This window comes from Trichechus manatus, unplaced genomic scaffold (genome assembly GCF_000243295.1).
Source record: "Trichechus manatus latirostris isolate Lorelei unplaced genomic scaffold, TriManLat1.0 scaffold00084, whole genome shotgun sequence".
In the NCBI taxonomy this organism is placed as follows: domain Eukaryota; kingdom Metazoa; phylum Chordata; class Mammalia; order Sirenia; family Trichechidae; genus Trichechus; species Trichechus manatus.
Window position 1 is genome coordinate 5,342,514 of NW_004444020.1, and position 16,639 is coordinate 5,359,152.

Below are 16,639 nucleotides of genomic sequence, written 5' to 3' on the forward strand. Positions count from 1 at the left end.
CTGGAAAGTCATCTGGTGTTTTATTTTGGATGCCTACTGGAACCATCCTGTCCTGTTTTTGTAAATGTTTTGATATTTTCTGCTGTCTTCGGGGCATTCAGTAGTTATTTTTCTTGTTTATTGATTATAGATTTGTTTGTTTCATCCTTTTTTTAAAAAGTTGGCTACGTCTGAGCAGGCAGGTTGTGTGTTCTTTGTTGTTTGCTCATCTGTGGGCACAATACTTTTCGTCTCCTTCTCCAATTGGCAGGGTCAGTCAGTGAGATATGGTATGGCAGGGCAGGTCTAGCTGAAGAGGAGTTACTGGGACAGGTTGTTTGTGGCACTTACTACAGCCACCAGGGTGGGTCGGTAATCAGTGCAGGGCAGGTTCCAGTAGGCCGTGCCAGTGCTGCTTGGTGGTGTAATGTTGAGCGCATGGTGCAGGTAGGCAGGATGTAGTGGGGAGATTGTTATGTGTGGAGCTAAAATGGATATGGGAGAGAGGAGAGAGGAACAGGAGTCAAAAACATACAAACAAAAAGAATGCTTGGGGAGCTTGCCATTGGAGTGGAGAGATAAGAGACTATGAAATGGAGAAAAATAAAAAGGGGAAGAGGAAGAAAAAAAAAGAAAAGTAAAGAAAAGGAAAGAATGAATAAATAAAAATTGTAAAGGGAAAAGAACAGCAAAGTTCCCAGCGATCCCACTGGTGCAGCTATGAGGTCTGGGGAAGTTGTTCTCAGGTGTTGCAGTACAGCCTGGATAGAAGGCATAGAGGTATACAACACCAGGTACTCAGGTAACAGAAAGAGAAGGAAGATATAAAGAGATGAGAAACTGAGTAATGAAGAAAGACAAAAAGGGAAAAAGAGGGAAAAGAAAACAAAACAAATTAAAAAAAATGAACAAGATAAGCTCCCCAAAAAACAGGAAAAAAAAAAAAAAAAACGAGAAAGAAATGCCCCAGGGATCCCCCTGCACGTCTTTGCAAGCCAAGGGGGTAGTTTCCAGGCCACGCAACACCACCTGGCCAGAACAAGCTCCCAACTCAAGAAAAGGAAAAGAAAACAAACAATTCAAAACAAACAAATGAACAAAAGTCCCGGGATCCCACCAGCGCAGCAGCCCAGACCAGGAAGTAGCTCTACACTTGAACGGAGCTCCGCAGCCCCTCAGGAAGAAGCAAAGATGGCGCACGGAGCCAGGTATTTGAGCGAAAGGAGGGGTAGGGGGTGAGAGGTAAGGAAGAAATCAAAGGAAGCGGAAAAAAAGCGACACCAGCAGCCAACAAATGGCACTCAGAGAGCCAGCTAGTGCAGGCTGGTGGAATCAAAGCAGCCAGTTCTTCCCAGACAAGAGACTGTGTTCACGGGAAACAGAGGAGGCCAAGTGTGGGTGAAGAAGGGTAGGGTTGGGGGCGTATATCACAAATTACCAGAGCTCTGCAGCCCCTCAGGAAGACCCATTTCTGCTTCTTTTGCTTGCTTGTTTAATCTCTTTTATATCTCAAAAGAGACTGACTTAAGACATACCCTACACTAATCCTCTCATTAACGTAACAAAGACAACCCATTCCCAAATGGAATTATAACCATAGGCATAGAAGTTAGGATTTACAACACATATTTTTTGGGGGCACATTTCAATCCATAATAACATCCATTAACCCAGCAGTTTGCAGACATATTTGACAATGGAATTCCCTTCCTCTCCACCATTCAGTGTTCTGCAGATTCCCTGATAACTTTTCTCAGAATGAGCGCTCTGTTGGAAGTGTTTGGGCAATGCTGCCAGCCCCTGTCAAGCTCAGGAAGGAAGGGTCCATGCCATGGACATGGTGCCCCACAGTGGAGGTGTCACAGAGCACCCTGGGTGTTGGAGGAGGGCATGGTGGGGTCAGGTGGTCTGGGCTGCTGCAAGATGAGGTGTGTTTGGCCTCCTCCCTTGCCCATGGTTAGCTGGAGACTGGGAACCCCAGCAAAGCCAACTGTGGGTGGGGTATTTTGGTGACAATCCTCCCAGGTGATGTGAGGAGGCCCCTAAGAGAAGCTGGGCCCCAGAAACACTCAGGAATGCCCAGCTTTTTTTCTAGGAAGCCTCTTGCCCAGAACCTGGGTCTTGAGTTCCAGCTTGCTGGGACAGAGACACGGGGAGGAAAGAAAACTCAACACTGTGCCTGATGCTGATGCAGGGCTGGTAGCCTCCCAACTTCCCCACTGGACACAGCACAGCCCTAGTTAGCTGCTGCCAGGGGGCCTGTTGCAGGGCTGACTGACCATGGGTCAGACCAACAGATGGATGGACAGCAAATCCCTGACCCAGTCCAGAGGAGAGCCTAGGCTCTGGCATAGTCCTTAATTAATGCCCCCTGAGCCAGGCAGGTCGAAATCAGGGAAGCTGGTTGGGAGGACAGGGTGGAATGGGAGGGGGATGGGGCCGAAGGGGAACTGATCCTCTGACTCAGTTGGACCCACCCACCTCTCAGCCTTCTGTCTCAGGTGCCTCTGGGCCTTGGGTGAGTGAGATGTGCTGGTGGGGCCCCAGGATGTAGCAGGAACCCTGGGAAGAGCAGAGCAATGTGAAGAAGCACCTGCTGGGCTGCATGAGGCCCAGGTTCTCTTCTGGGCCTGATCTTCACCTTGTTGGTGGGCCTTGGACCAGCCACACAGCCTATGCGGCATATGTATAGGACCCCTGCGAGTGAACGGGAGGGTGGGCCATGTTGACACATCAGCATCACTGCTCTCTGGGAGGTTGCAGGTTGTGGGGTTTCCTCTGCAGGTAAGTGCAAGAAGCAGGGGTGTGTAGCCCTGTGCCTGGTAGGGGGGAGGGGTGCTGCAGCTATGTATCCCCAAGGTCTGCCCTTGACTCTGAGAGCCCCTTGCCTTGGTGTGATAGTCCCAGGGAGATGTGGAGAGAGGGTGGAGATTGTGTGTCACTTCTAGCCCTGGTCTGAGCTGCTCCATGACCCTCTTCTGGGCCAGGATTGGTTGTGAAGGCAATGATAGTTTGTTATGGAGCTGGTCCATGTCTGGCCGCTGAGGAACTCCAGGCCTCAAGTCAAATTTAGCTTCAGGAGCAGGCTGCATGGATTCTCCTGTATTTCTCCACTGCCCCAGGATCCCTTCCTGCTAGAAACCACATCTTCTTTCTTCTCAGCCCCAGACTGGATTTGGCACATTCCCCAAGGTCACCCCGTGCTGCTCACCTGCTCCCTTACAGCCCCTAGGGTTTTGTACCTTTGACATGGATCAGTTATAGCCTTTGGGATTTGATCCCTTTGACCTGAAGCATCTCAATGGGCTCTTGCTGTATCACTTGCTCTGGCACATCGGGATCTGAGTGTTGCTCCTCTCCAGAGAACGGGCAGGGTATGAGGTGGGCAGGCAGGCTGTGCAAACCCCTACCATGAAGGCTGTGTCTCACCTAGCAACCTAGCATCCTCTTTCTTTGTTTTTCTGCTCCTTCTACAAGTCCTTTCTGGACTGCTTCCAATTTTTTAAATGTTGTACAATCTTACTTTGGAGCTACCTTGAAGCCAGCTGGGGTCTTGGCTCCTGCCCAGCCCTCTGGTGCTGGAGCTGTGATTTCTTGGTTGGCCATTAATGAGAATACCATCAGTCCCTATTCCATGTGGTCCTGGAGTGCAGCCATCCATCCATCCATCCAGTCCTTTGAAAGGGGGTAGGGAGACCTTGGCAGGCCTCTGCTGAGCTTCCCCCTTCAGTGCCCTCTCTCTCCACAGACTCTGGCTCCTGCTGTTCTCTGACAAGGGCCATCAGGGTGACCTAAGTGGATATGAAGTGGACTCACACATTTAACAGTCTTCCCCTCATTACAGCTCTGAAAATGAGGTTCCCCCTCCCATTTAGAAGGATGGCATTTCTAAAATGGCATCGAAAACCCTATTACTAGTTTGACTCTTTCTTGGTTCCATTTTACAACATCTGAACATTAAAAATATCCATAATGATTTATGTCTCATTAAATCTACCCTTTCCACAGATTATATAAGATCCAGATATGATTTTGTATAAACACAGTTAAAATACCAACAGTATTAATGAAACTGTTCTAATTTTAAAACAAAACAGCGGGAAAAAGTTCCAAGCTGTACTGAACCTTAGATGCCATCTGGTCTATTGATGGGGAAACTAAGGCCTGTGAAAGGTAAGAGAGGAGCAAAGTCAGGATTTGAACCCAGGCTGTCTCACCTCTCATTCAGTGCTTCTTCCTCTGTCCCTGCCCACTTTCACATATGCTTCTGCTTATTCACATACCTCCTACATTAGACACATTTGGTACTCCATTTTAATTTAACATAATTTTGAATTCTGTTTTTAATATGTTTCCCCGTAATGGGCTATCTTGTTATTGGTAAGGTTTATGCTTTAGCTTTGGGATGGCATCTGGTATGTGAGCTTTTTTCTTCTCCACCTGCGTCTACACCAGACATTGCTAATCAATCACTATGCTTTTCCCCTCTGATCCCTGAGGCAGTCCCAGACTCTCAGTACCGTGTCCCTGGAAGCCATTACCAGTTGATTGGAGCTATACCATGAGGTTAAATCAATTTGTTGCCCCTTAGGATGACCTTGGAGAAGGCCCTGTAACTTACCGTGGGCATCTTTCCCTCCAGGCTGCCGGGGTTTTGTGTTTCCATTTTTATCGCCTTGTAAACCTACAACATCCCAAACATCAGGAGTACAGACACTTCAGAAGAAACAGAAATGCAAACACAGACGATTTTGTGTGGTGGTCCTTGCTTCTTACCCCTCCTCTTCATTCTCCTCAAAGTCTTCTTGCTCCTATCCCCACCCAGCAAGTAATTATTACATTATTCTTTGGGCTGGTTAAAGGGCAACTAAGCCAAAACCAAGCCAAACCCATTGCTGTCGAGTCAGTTCTGACTCATAGTGACCCTGTAGGACAGAACAGAACTGCCCCATAGGGTTTCCAAGGAGTGGCTGGTGGATTCAAACTGCCGACCTTTTGGTTAGCAGCTGAGCTCTTAACCACTGTGCCTTCAGGGCAACGAAATCCTGTAAATTCAGGACTGTTAAAGGCAGAATGTAGCCAATAGTTATTAGACTCCATGGGCAAAATGAAAGGAATGTTTCCTGCAGGATAAAGGTTTCAAATAAGATACAAAACCTTAAGAACTTGACTACTCTCCTAAGGATCCATTTTTCTGGATGGCTTTAAAAGTAGGGCACATTCTCACCATCGGGAACAGCCTATGGGTAGGACCAGGCTGGGAAGACGTGGGTCCCTGAAGGACCAGAAGGAATTAGGGCAGGGCTGCCAAGGCTGGTGGTTTTATGCCTTTGAAGGCCGCTGTAGGCTGTGACTATAACAATGAAAGATTGTAAATATATACAGGCCACTCAGAAACAGGCCAATCTTTTCGTCTCTTGCATAGAGCAGCTACATTCTTAGAGTGATGGGGGTTCAAGATAGTAGCTAGCATTTGTCTTATATTTGCTTTATATTCACTATCTCATTTAACCCTACAACCCTATGGGGTAGTAAAACTATTTTCCTCCTTGTATAGATGAGGAAATGGAGTACAAAAAAGAGATTAAGCCACCTGTCCAAGATGAAACTCCAGAGCCTATCCTCTCAGCCACACTCTAGACCCCACTCCTGAGACCCTGACTGTTGAGGGCTGCAGGACCAGACAGCTTGGAGAACCTGCCTTGGCCCAGTGAGCAGACCTGGAGAGGACTTGTGCCTAGGCCATTCGGCAGCCTTCATTCCTTCATCTGCATTTCCCTCAAGGCCTCTGTTCAGCCATGAGACAACAGACAAGGTAAAGGACAAGAAGGGAGTGGAGGAGATATCATGGTCCTGGGCATTGGTCTGTGTGCACTGCATTGAAGCCAGCAAAGCACAGCGGTTAAGAGAACAGGCTTCAGTGTCAGACTTGGGTTCTAACCCACTTCCTAGCTGGGTGACTTAGGCAGTTATTACACCTTTCTGAATGTCACTTTGCTGATCAAAAAAATGGAATAATCCTAATATATGTCAAAGGATTAAAAAGTTAATGAATGCAAGGTGCTTAGCACTGTGCATGCTACTTATTAAGCTGTCAATAAATACTATCTGAAAACAACACTCTTGTCATGAAATGCATTTTCAGTTAAATGCCGTGCATTGCCCAAGCCTAATTCCAGAGATTTAAGAACAGAAGTGACTGGGTATGCAGAAAGAAAGTCCCCCAGGATGAAGCTGTCATCATCAGCCTCTTCAGAGTGTGCAGGTCAAGGGAAGGTCACTCCACTCCTTCCTCCAGAAGATGCCCACCCAGATGACCTCAATCCTCCCAGCCCTCTGCACACCAGCTCCCCTGTATGTACGTACTTTTAGCCAAGGAGAACTTCTTGAGCAGCTGAGGCACAGCATCTCGAGGGTGGACCTCCACAGTCAGCTGTGTCCCTGCAAAGGAATAGGAGTGATACTCTCAACTGGATGCTACCAGGAAAGGTTGCAGCGTCCTGTGACAGAGATTTGAACAACAAAACAAAACACAATTGGTTTTAGAGATTTCTTCTGAATATGCAAGTAATTCTTATTTAAAAGCTAAGCAGACAGGTATCAGATCCAGCCAAGACGGAGTAAGTACACTCCACCTTGTTTCCTCCCACTGAATGCAACTACAGACTCTGGACAGAATGCATGGAGCAACTATTTGAGGACTTTGCAAAGAAAATAGTAAAAGGTAGATCGGGCAAGAAGACCAGAATTTGAAGTATCATCAAACTGGCAGTGAGTTTATCATTCTCCCCTCCGCTATTGGCAGCACCTAGAGTGAACTCAAAGGCAGTCCAAAACGCATAAGCTCACAATGGGTGTAGACAAAATATGCTCTAAAAGAAGCCCTCTCTTTCTGGCCCAAGGAGTGAGAAACGGGACCCCTAAGGGTCAGAGAGAGTAAGGGTAATCCCATGTTGTTGGGGTTTTTTTTTTTTCCCCTTCTTCTTCATCTTTTTTTTTTGTTGTTGTTCTCTCTCTTGACTCAGCCTGCAGGTAATTCTGTCAGAGCACTGGCAGTAGTGACGTTGGTGGCTTGACAGGCACCTAAAACTTTGAGGGAGAGTTACTCTTCTCTCTTACCAGAGGAATTATGGTCCCAAGAGTGTGGGGGCAAATATGTAAAATATACACAGTAAAAACTGATAGAAAAGGAGGAGTGGAAAAATTCACAATTATAGTTGGAGGCTTCAGAACTCTTCTCACAGTAATTGATAGAATTAGTACGCAGAAAATTGGCAAAGATATTGAAGAATTTAACAACAAACTATCAGGATCTACTTGACATTTATAGAATACCCTATCCAATAACATCAGACTACACATTTGTTTCAATTGCCCATAGAATATTCACCAAGATGGACCATATCCTGGGTCATAAACAAACTTTAAAAATTTTGAAAAGAATTGAAATCATATGTTATCTGACCATAATGGAATTAAACTAGAAGTAAAAAATAGAAAACTGGAAAATATCCAAACACTTAAAAATTAAACAACATACTTCTAAACAATCCATGGATCAAAGAAATTTGAAGGAAAATTAGAAAATATTTTTAACTGAATGAAAACAAAAATGAAGCATATCAAAGCTAAAGTCATGTGTAGAGGGAAGTTTATAGCATTAAATGCTTATATTAGAAAGAAGTCTTCAACATAACAATTTAAGCTTCCACCTAAGAAGGTAGAGAAGGAATAGAAAATTAAATCCAAAGCAAGCAGAAGAAAGGAAATAATAAAGATAAGAGAAGAAATTAGTAAAATTAAAAACAGAATAACAGTAGAGAATAATCAATAAAACCAAAAGCTGGTTTTTGAAAAGATCAGTAAAATTCATAAAACCCTAGCCAGAGAGATCAAGGGGGAAAAAGAGAGAGAGAGAGAGATAAACACGAATTGCCAATATCATGGATAAAATAGGGAATATCACTACAGACCCCATGGATATTAAAGAAATAATAAAGAAATACCGCAAATAGTTCTACATGCATAAATTCTACAAATTAGATGAAACAGACCTTTCCTTGAAAGCCACAAACTATGAAAACTGATCCAGGAAGTAAGTAGCCCATATATTTCTATATCTATTTTAAAAATTGAATTCATAGGTAAAAACCTTCCCAAAAAAATCCAGACCCATATGGTTTCCCTGGAAAATTCTAACAAACATTTAAAAAGAAATAATACTAATTTTTCAGAAGCTTCTTCAGAAAACAGAAGAGAAGTGAACACCTCATAACTAATTTTATGAGACCAGCATTAATTTGATAAAACCAGACAAAATCTGTATAAGAACACTAGACCAATATCCTCCTGAACATAACACAAAAATCCTCAAAAAAGTTAGAAAATCTAATCTTGCAATATAGTAAAAGAATAATATGCCATGACAAGTGCAGTTTATCTTGGGAATGCAAGGCTGGTTCAATATTTGAACATTAATTAATATAATTCACCATATTCACAAATTAAGAAAGAAAAATCCTATGATATATCAATTGATGTGGAAAAAACATTTGACAAAATTTAAAATCCATTCATGACAAAAACTCTCAACAAACCAAGAATAGAAAAGAACTTTCTTTACCAGAAAAAGATATCTAGGAAAAAAACCCTCAGTTAATAGCATATTTGATGCTGAAAAACAGAGCAAGACACGGATGTCCACTCTCATTGCTCCTAATAAACATCTATAATAAACATTGGATGGGAAGACTTACCCAGAGCAATAAGACAAGAAAAAGAAATAAAAGTAATACAGATTGGAAAGGAAGAAATAAAACTGTCTCAATCACAGATGACATGTCTATCTACATAGAAAATTCCAAGAAATCTAAAATAGGAATCTTCTAGAACTAATAAGTTATTTTAGCATGGTCATAGGATATGAGATCAGCACACAAAAAGTAATCATATTTCTATATAATGGCAATGAACAATTGGAAATTGAATTTTAAAAAGTACTATTTCTCATAGCTCCAAAAAACTGAAATACTTAGGTATAAACACTAAAAAAATATGTTCAGGAACTGTATGATAAAAACTATAAAATATGATTAACCAAATCAAAGAAGACTCAAATGGGAAGACATGGCATGTTCATGAACTGGAAGACTCAATTTTGTGAAGCTGGCAATTCTCTTCAAATTAATATATAGAATAAATGCCATTTTAATCAAAATCCCTGGAGGAAATTTATAGATACAAACAAGATACTTCTGAAATTTATATGGAAAGGCACAAGAACTAGAATAGCCAAACCAGTTTTGGAAAAAACAGTTGAAGGACTCTTACTCCCTGATTTTAAGATATATGATAAAGTAGTCATGACAGTATGATATTGATGAAGAGATAGACACAGGAATCAATGGAACAGAATAGAGAGTCAAGAAATAGACTTACACAAATATGGCAAATTGATATTTTATAAAGATGCAAAGGAAATCCAGTTAGAAAATGGGTGAAGACATGAACAGATATTTCACCAAAGAAGACATACTGATGGTAAATAAGCACATGAAAAGATGCTAAACATTATTAGCCATTAGGGAAATGCAAATTAAAATCACAATGAGATATCATTAAACACTTATTAGAAAAGCAGTAATAAAAAATATTGATAATACCATATGTTGACAAGGATGTAGAGAAACTGGCTCTCTCATACATTGCTGGTGGGAACGTAAAATGGTACAGCCACTCTAGAAAATAGCTGGACAGTTTCTTATAAAACAAAACACGTACTTACCACATGATCCAACAATTGCACCCTTGGGTGTTTATTCCAGAGAAATGAAAACTTATGTTTACACAAAAACACATACACAAATGTTTACAGCAGCTCTGTTCATAATTGCCCCAAACTGGAAACAACCTAAATGTCTTTCAGCGGCTGAATGGATAAACAACCTGTGATACATCCATATCAATGAATATTTCTCAGCAATACAAAGGAACTCTTGATATAACATGGATGAATGCCAAAGACATTAGGCTGCATGAAAGAAGCCAGTCTCAAAAGGTTACATACTGTATGATTCCATTTATATGACATTTTAGAAAAGGGAAAATAATAACAAAGGGGAACAGCTTGCCAGGAATTAGGAGTGATAGGAAGATGTGACTACAAAGAGGTTGCACGAGAGAATTTTTTGGGCTGATAGAACTGCTCTGTATCATCATGTATCATGGTGGTGCTTGCATGAATCTATGGCTGTGTTAAGATTCACAGAATCGTACACCAAAAAATTCAATTTTACTGCATGTTGACTTAAAAATAAAATGAAAATGCAAACAAAAATACCAGCCAAACAAAAAAAAAAACTCAAACAATTAAAACCAAACAAAAGCTTGGTTCTTTCAGAAAGACATAAAGTATAAAGTGAAAATTCCCTTAGAATTTATTTTTACATTTTAAAATCCAAAGCAAGATTATAGTAAACATGCTTTTGTAATCTGATTTCTTCATTTAAGACTTTACATGTCAGTTAATACAGCCATATATCATAATTTTTAATGACTGTATAGTATTCTACTGTATAGATGGTTTACAATTCATATAAGCAATCCCTTTTTGTTGGATATTTAGCTTATCCCAAATGTTTTGCGATTATAAACAATGATGTGATAAACATTCTGATACATACATCTTTACACACTTTTCAAATTAGTCCATTTGAGTAAATTCTTAAATATGAATTAAAGGATACAAAGGTTTTTAAGATTTTAGAGAGTTAAGAAATAGTCTTACACAAATATGGCAAATTAATTTTTTACAAAGGTTCAAAGGCAATACAGAATGTGGCACTGGCCTGGAAGTTCTACCCATCACCATTTCTAATCTCTGCTCTCCTTCCTTCAATTCCTCTTCCTTCTACCCTCTCGAACAGGGGTTCCATACTGGAAAACTTTTCCCATGAGTGATTTGATCAGTTTATGGTCCTACTAACAGTTCAAGAGAATGCCCATTTCGTTCATTCTTGCTGTGGTTTGATTGCAAAAATGGTCACAATACTTTGTACTTCCTCCCAAGGAGAGGTAAAATCTTTTGTTTCATCCCTTGAATTCGAGTTGGCCTTATGGCTTGGCTTGGCCAATTAGCATGTAGAGAGTTATGTTGTACAAGCTCCGAGCTTAGGCCTCAAGATGCTTGACAGCTTTTGCTCTTATTCTTGGGTTTCTAGTCACAACTGCCATGTGAATGACCCCCGGCCAACCTGCTGGTGGATGAGAGACCACATGAAACAGAGCAGAGCTGTCTCAGGTGAGGCCCTCCTAGACCAGCTGGTCTCCAGTAGTCTCCCTTGCTGACCACAAACTCATGAGCAAATCCAGCCAAGATCTGAGATCAGCTGGGTACTGCTCAGACAAGAATGCCCAGCCAACCTACAGACTTCTGAGCTAGTAAATGTTTATTATTCTGAGCCATTAATTTTTGGGGTGGTTTGTAATGCAAAAGGAGCCCTGGTGGTGAAATGGTTAAGCGCTCTGCTGTTAACTGAAAGGTCAGCGGTTTGAACCCACGAGTTGCTCTGCGGGAGAAAGATGTAGCAGTCTGCTTCTGTAAAGATTTACAGCCTTGGAAACTCTATAGGGCAGTTCTACTCTATCCTATAAGGTGTTATGAGTCGGAATAGACTTGACAGAAATGGATTTGGTTTTATTATAGTTTTGTAATGCAAAGGAGTCCTTGGGTGGTGCAAATGGTCAGCTTGCTTGGCTGATAACCAAAAGGTTGGAGGTTCCAGTCCACCAAGAGACACCTCAAAAGAAAGGCCTGGAGATCTACTTCTGAAAGATCAGCCATTGAAAACCCTATGGAACACAGTTCTAGTCTGACACACATGGTCAATTTTATGTAATAAAAAATAGATAACTGATATACTTATTGACATTTGATTTTATTGATCCTTTACATTTTTATCAATGAATAATGATACCTCATTGTTGTTTGTGTATTTTTTAATTTTTTAGTGTAGTATATTTTCATACATTTATTTGCCATTAAACATTCTTATTTTGTGAATTGTTATTTTCCTATTGGTGTAATATTTTTTCCTTATTGATTTTGTAAGAAGGCTTTTTATTAACACTGTCTGCTAAATGTGTTGCAGTTATTTTTCGTAGAGTGACAATACTGACTTTCTTGTGTAGCTCGTGAACTTGCCCTGCATGCAAAGAAGGTAATTCTCAAAAGTTTTAAATGATGAAGTGTGTCCTCCAAGGCATTGCTTTGAAGGGGTTAGTATTCATTTGGAAGTATAGTTTCTAGCACATTCACTGTCAAAGAATATCAGCCTTGTGACTTTATAATTAAGACTTTAAATATTACAGAGTTCAAAGCATAATTCTGTCTCAGTCATAGGATTGGGGACCATCGCCACCAGCAGCAAATACTGTGTGTCTTCCCGTGATGAATGAGGCACAGGCCTCTTCTCCTTTGCCTTTTCACTTTCTCTACCTGAACCATTCTGAGGTGGTTTTCAAAGTGGGTGTGAAGTGGTACTCATTTGGCTGCAAGATGTCTTGTGAAAAAAAGTTTGGGAAGCATGCCCATTCTTTCCCCTCTTGTAGGCCATAATACTCAATGGTCTGGGAAGTCTTGCAGCAAAGAAGTCCCTGACCCAGTACTTCCCAAATGTCTCTCACTGTGGAACCCTTTTTGGTGAATACAGTTTGGAAAATAGTAGACTAGAACAATCTCCATAAGCTTAGAGAAGCTGCAAGACTAAATGACTTGTTGGTGTGGGGCGCAACAACAAACCACTTCCCCAAACCTGTCTTTACATCCAGATACTTCCAACCACTACCAATCCAGCCATGTCTCAATGTCAGAGAACGAGCAAACTGAAGGACCAAATGCTACTAAAGCCCTTCCAAGGGTGGGTGTTGAGGTACAGTCTCACACTTGGAAAGTGGCACTGGTCCAGAGGTTCTACGCATCACCATTTCTAATCTCTGCTCTCTTTCCTGCAATTCCTCTTCCTTCTCCCCTCTTAGACAGAGGTGACATCCAACATTCTCTCTGGATCCCACTTCCAGTTCTTTTCCAAAGTGGTACTGCTAATCAGCAAACCCCGCTCCCCACCCCCCACCCCAAGGAAAACAGCAACACTCCTGGTCTCCCTGACCTGTATGGAAGTGTGATTCCTGCTCTCTTTGGCAGGTGTAGGTGTGTAAGGGCACTTGTGAGAGACTTCTTTGGCTCTAGGAACTGGGCCTGGGCCTAGGCACACTGTCTCAAGGAGAGTAGTATTCACATTATAGCCTCATGCTTCCTAAAGGCCTGAAAAGGAGAGAATGCAACAAGTATAACCCTCTCCTGTGAAATAAGACTCTTAAGTAATTTAAGAAAAATATTAATTTGACCAATCTCCAATAATAAGAATGGAACATCATTTGGGGCAAAATTTAAAGTAAGCTTTAACCCTAAGTACAATCAGATACCATTACACTAATCTTGACCATTAAAAGTCACAACTAATCCTAGAGGAGGCCTTTCCTGGGATTTGAGACACTTTAGGTCACCTGGCTTGCCTCTCTCATGCCACCCTTCTCAGCTCTACCAGTTGTCACCCAATAGCATTTCTGAAGCTGCAGCTTTGACTGTTTTAGTAAAAGCTTATTAGTGATTCTTTTTCTGCTTATCCTAAGAAGTAGATCCCAGGCTCTTTCCCTAGATCCCATAGGCTCTGTGTCTTTTCCCTATCCTCTCAGACACAGAAAAACATGCAGGCAAGCATGATCATATCCTTGTGTATACTGCCTTGGGCCTGCCTTTTATCAGTCAGGAGATTTCTTCTACCTGATAGCTTCTTTCCAGGTCCCTTCAGGTTTGAATCGGGATTTGTCTGAAGTCCTGATTTGCTCAGAATACCTAAAGCAGGGATGGTAAACAGGCTTTACGCTGCTCATTAACTCTGACTGATTGGAAGTGGCTACCTGAAGCATTGATCAATTAACAAAGACTGTCGTGTGTGTGTGTGTGTGTGTGTGTGTGTGTGTGTGTGTATGTGTGAACATACATAAGTGTTTGTGTGTATATGTGTGTGTAGGGATCATGGGATTCATGTCAGATATTTGTCATCATTGACTTAAGGTATTTATTAACTCGTTCTATAACAGGCTGCTACTGTATGAGAGTAAGTCAGAAAGTATTGCTACAAAATCACAGAAACCTTTATTAAACAGAAATATCAAAATGTGAAGCTATTGTTTCTAGACATATCCTCCATTTAGGTCTATACACTTCTTTTTTTTTAATTGTGCTTTAGGTGAAACTTTACAGCTCAAGTTAATTTCTCATTCAAAAATATGTCTCTATACTTCTTTCTGAAGGCAGCATTTCCATCTCTCTAACCCTTACCTGAAGAATTCTGTGCTCTTCGATTTACAGCACGTCAAAACAGCAGTTTTGGCATCCTGAAAGACTCAAATCATGTTCCTTTTAAATGTTCTTTGAGTTTTGGGAACAAAAAGAAGTCTGAAGCGGCAAGATCAGGGCTGTAGGGTGGATGGGGTAAGGTTTCCCAATGAAACTCTCATAGGACAGCCCTTGCTACCCTCGAAGAATGAGTAGGTGCATTGTTGTGATGGAAAAGCATTCCTCGGTGCAGATATCCTGGCCTCTTTCTCAACAATGCAGTTTTCAATTTTCTTAAAACTTCTCCATAATAAGCCCCCATGATCGTCCTGTGTCCTTCGAGAAAATCTATCAAGATTATCCCTTGGGAATTCCAAAGAACAGTTGCCATAACCTTCTGAGCAGTCTTCCCTCTCTTGGCTCATCTTTGAGGCCTTCTCGACCTTCCTTAAATGCTTGATCCATCTAAAAACGGTCGCTTTATGTTGTGCAGCATTCCCATAAACTTGTTGCAAAGCTTTAACGATTTGGGAAGATGTCCACTTGAGTTTTGTTAAAAATTTGATATTATCCCTGACCTCAAAATTGTTTTTTTCCATGGCACAAAAAATATTCTTTTTTTGAAGGCACCTATCGAGACTAAGACAAGTGTGTACTGAGAAAACTTGTCAACAAGCCATCCACTGATTGCAGAGACATGTTTAAACACGTTTTGTTTGGAATAAACCCATGCATGTATGAACTGGAACCCTAGTAGCAATACTTTTTGACTTACCCTGCTACATTTATAATCTTGATTCTTTGCTTTGGGTTTTTTTTTTTCCATGCAGTAGCTGAAAGTCAGGAAAATCTCAGCTACAGCACGTGTAATTTTTAAAAACACCCTTAAGCAGATCTTGGCTAGGTATTCAACAGAGATGTGCTGTGGTTCCTGCCCAGGATGCAGTAGTCAGCCTTAGTTAGGGCAGGAAGTGGCAGGCTGTGACATCCCAGGAGGAGCATGTTAGATAGTGAGAGAGGATAGTCCAGTTCTATAGAACATTGACAGGGCATCATTGTCACTGGGTACTGCTGGACATACCATGAAAGCCTCCCTCAGCAGCTCTTGTTATGAGACGGCAGCCGAGTGTGCCAGAGCTCTAGGCTGAGACAGCTTGGGCACCTGCCGGTGTGTGTGTGACGAAGCCCTGACCACCCCTGGCTTCCACTGGCTTCTTGAAAACGCAGGGTAATTCATGATTCCTTAAGATCCTTCTGTGGACTGGAGCTCCACAGGGATGTCCCAGGCCCAGAAACTTGATGGTTTGGCCCTAGTGTGTGCAGATGAATGAAGGTTGCTCCACAGAGTCTGCATGGGGATAAAGAGTGATGACCTGGAAGGACAGAAGCCCAAACAGAAAACTGACTCCTCAAAAATAACATTTGAGGCCTGAAGTCACAGAGGCTCCCAGTGATTCAACCCATACACCCATTATAGATGAATGTTTCTAAAGCCCTCTTCCCCATGAAAATTCAAGATTCCAATGATCTTTTTGCTTCCTATTTTATAAAGCCTACCGTTCAATGATAAATTGAAGAGAAGGAAAACAAACAAACAAAACAACAAAAAACCATTCTGAGAGACAAGTTCCCTGACTGAGATATTGGATTCCTTGTGGACACCCAGATGCCATCTCATCTAGCCCTGTCCAAGCCTGAGGGAATGCACCTAAATCAGCCCCATCAGACTGGTGCCTGACAAATATGGAGGAGGTGATATGGTAAGCCCACAAGCCTTGGGAGCACAAAGACATGGGTTCAACTCCTGGACCTGGTACATACTAGCGGTGTTACTTCAGGTACATTATCTAAACCTCTTGGAGCCTCAGTTTCCCCATCTGTAAAATGCGGATGATAACCTACAACAAACTGTGGTTGTGGGGATTAAATCAAGTGAGCCACATAAACGTTGGCACACACCCAAAGTTCCATCTGTGGTCACTGTTATTACTGTGATATAAAGAGCCTCAGAGAAAGCTTCTCTGGGGGCTGTTGTTGGTCACAGAATAGAGCCCACCAGGTAAGTAGGAAAGTGGCACATAGAATTAGGATGTTGCTGGCCACTATTATTCTAAATAACAGGCATGTGGTCTCCTGGTGTTGGCATCAACCTCAACAAGGCCAAATCTGAATTTCTCATGTTCCGTCTCCAACCTACCCCTCCTACATCTTCCCCATCTCCATCCTTCCCATTGCTCAGTTCCCAAACATTGACGCCTCTTT

The 16,639-nt window shown here is 41.9% G+C and overlaps 1 protein-coding gene across 3 annotated transcripts in view; it reads right to left on the reverse strand.

Annotated features, from left to right (window-relative positions):
• Positions 1-16,639, reverse strand: part of KY (kyphoscoliosis peptidase) — a 53,577-nt gene that overhangs the window by 23,683 nt on the left and 13,255 nt on the right. For 2 of the 3 annotated variants that reach the window (XM_004381422.1, XM_004381421.3), the window contains 2 exons: positions 6,346-6,420; positions 4,601-4,663 (listed from right to left, as the gene is read on the reverse strand). In XM_004381422.1, coding sequence (XP_004381479.1) covers positions 4,601-4,663; positions 6,346-6,420 — 138 coding nt within the window. Of the gene's footprint in view, positions 1-4,600; positions 4,664-6,321; positions 6,421-16,639 lie in introns of all 3 variants that reach the window. The other variant, XM_023735936.1, reaches the window with a different exon arrangement.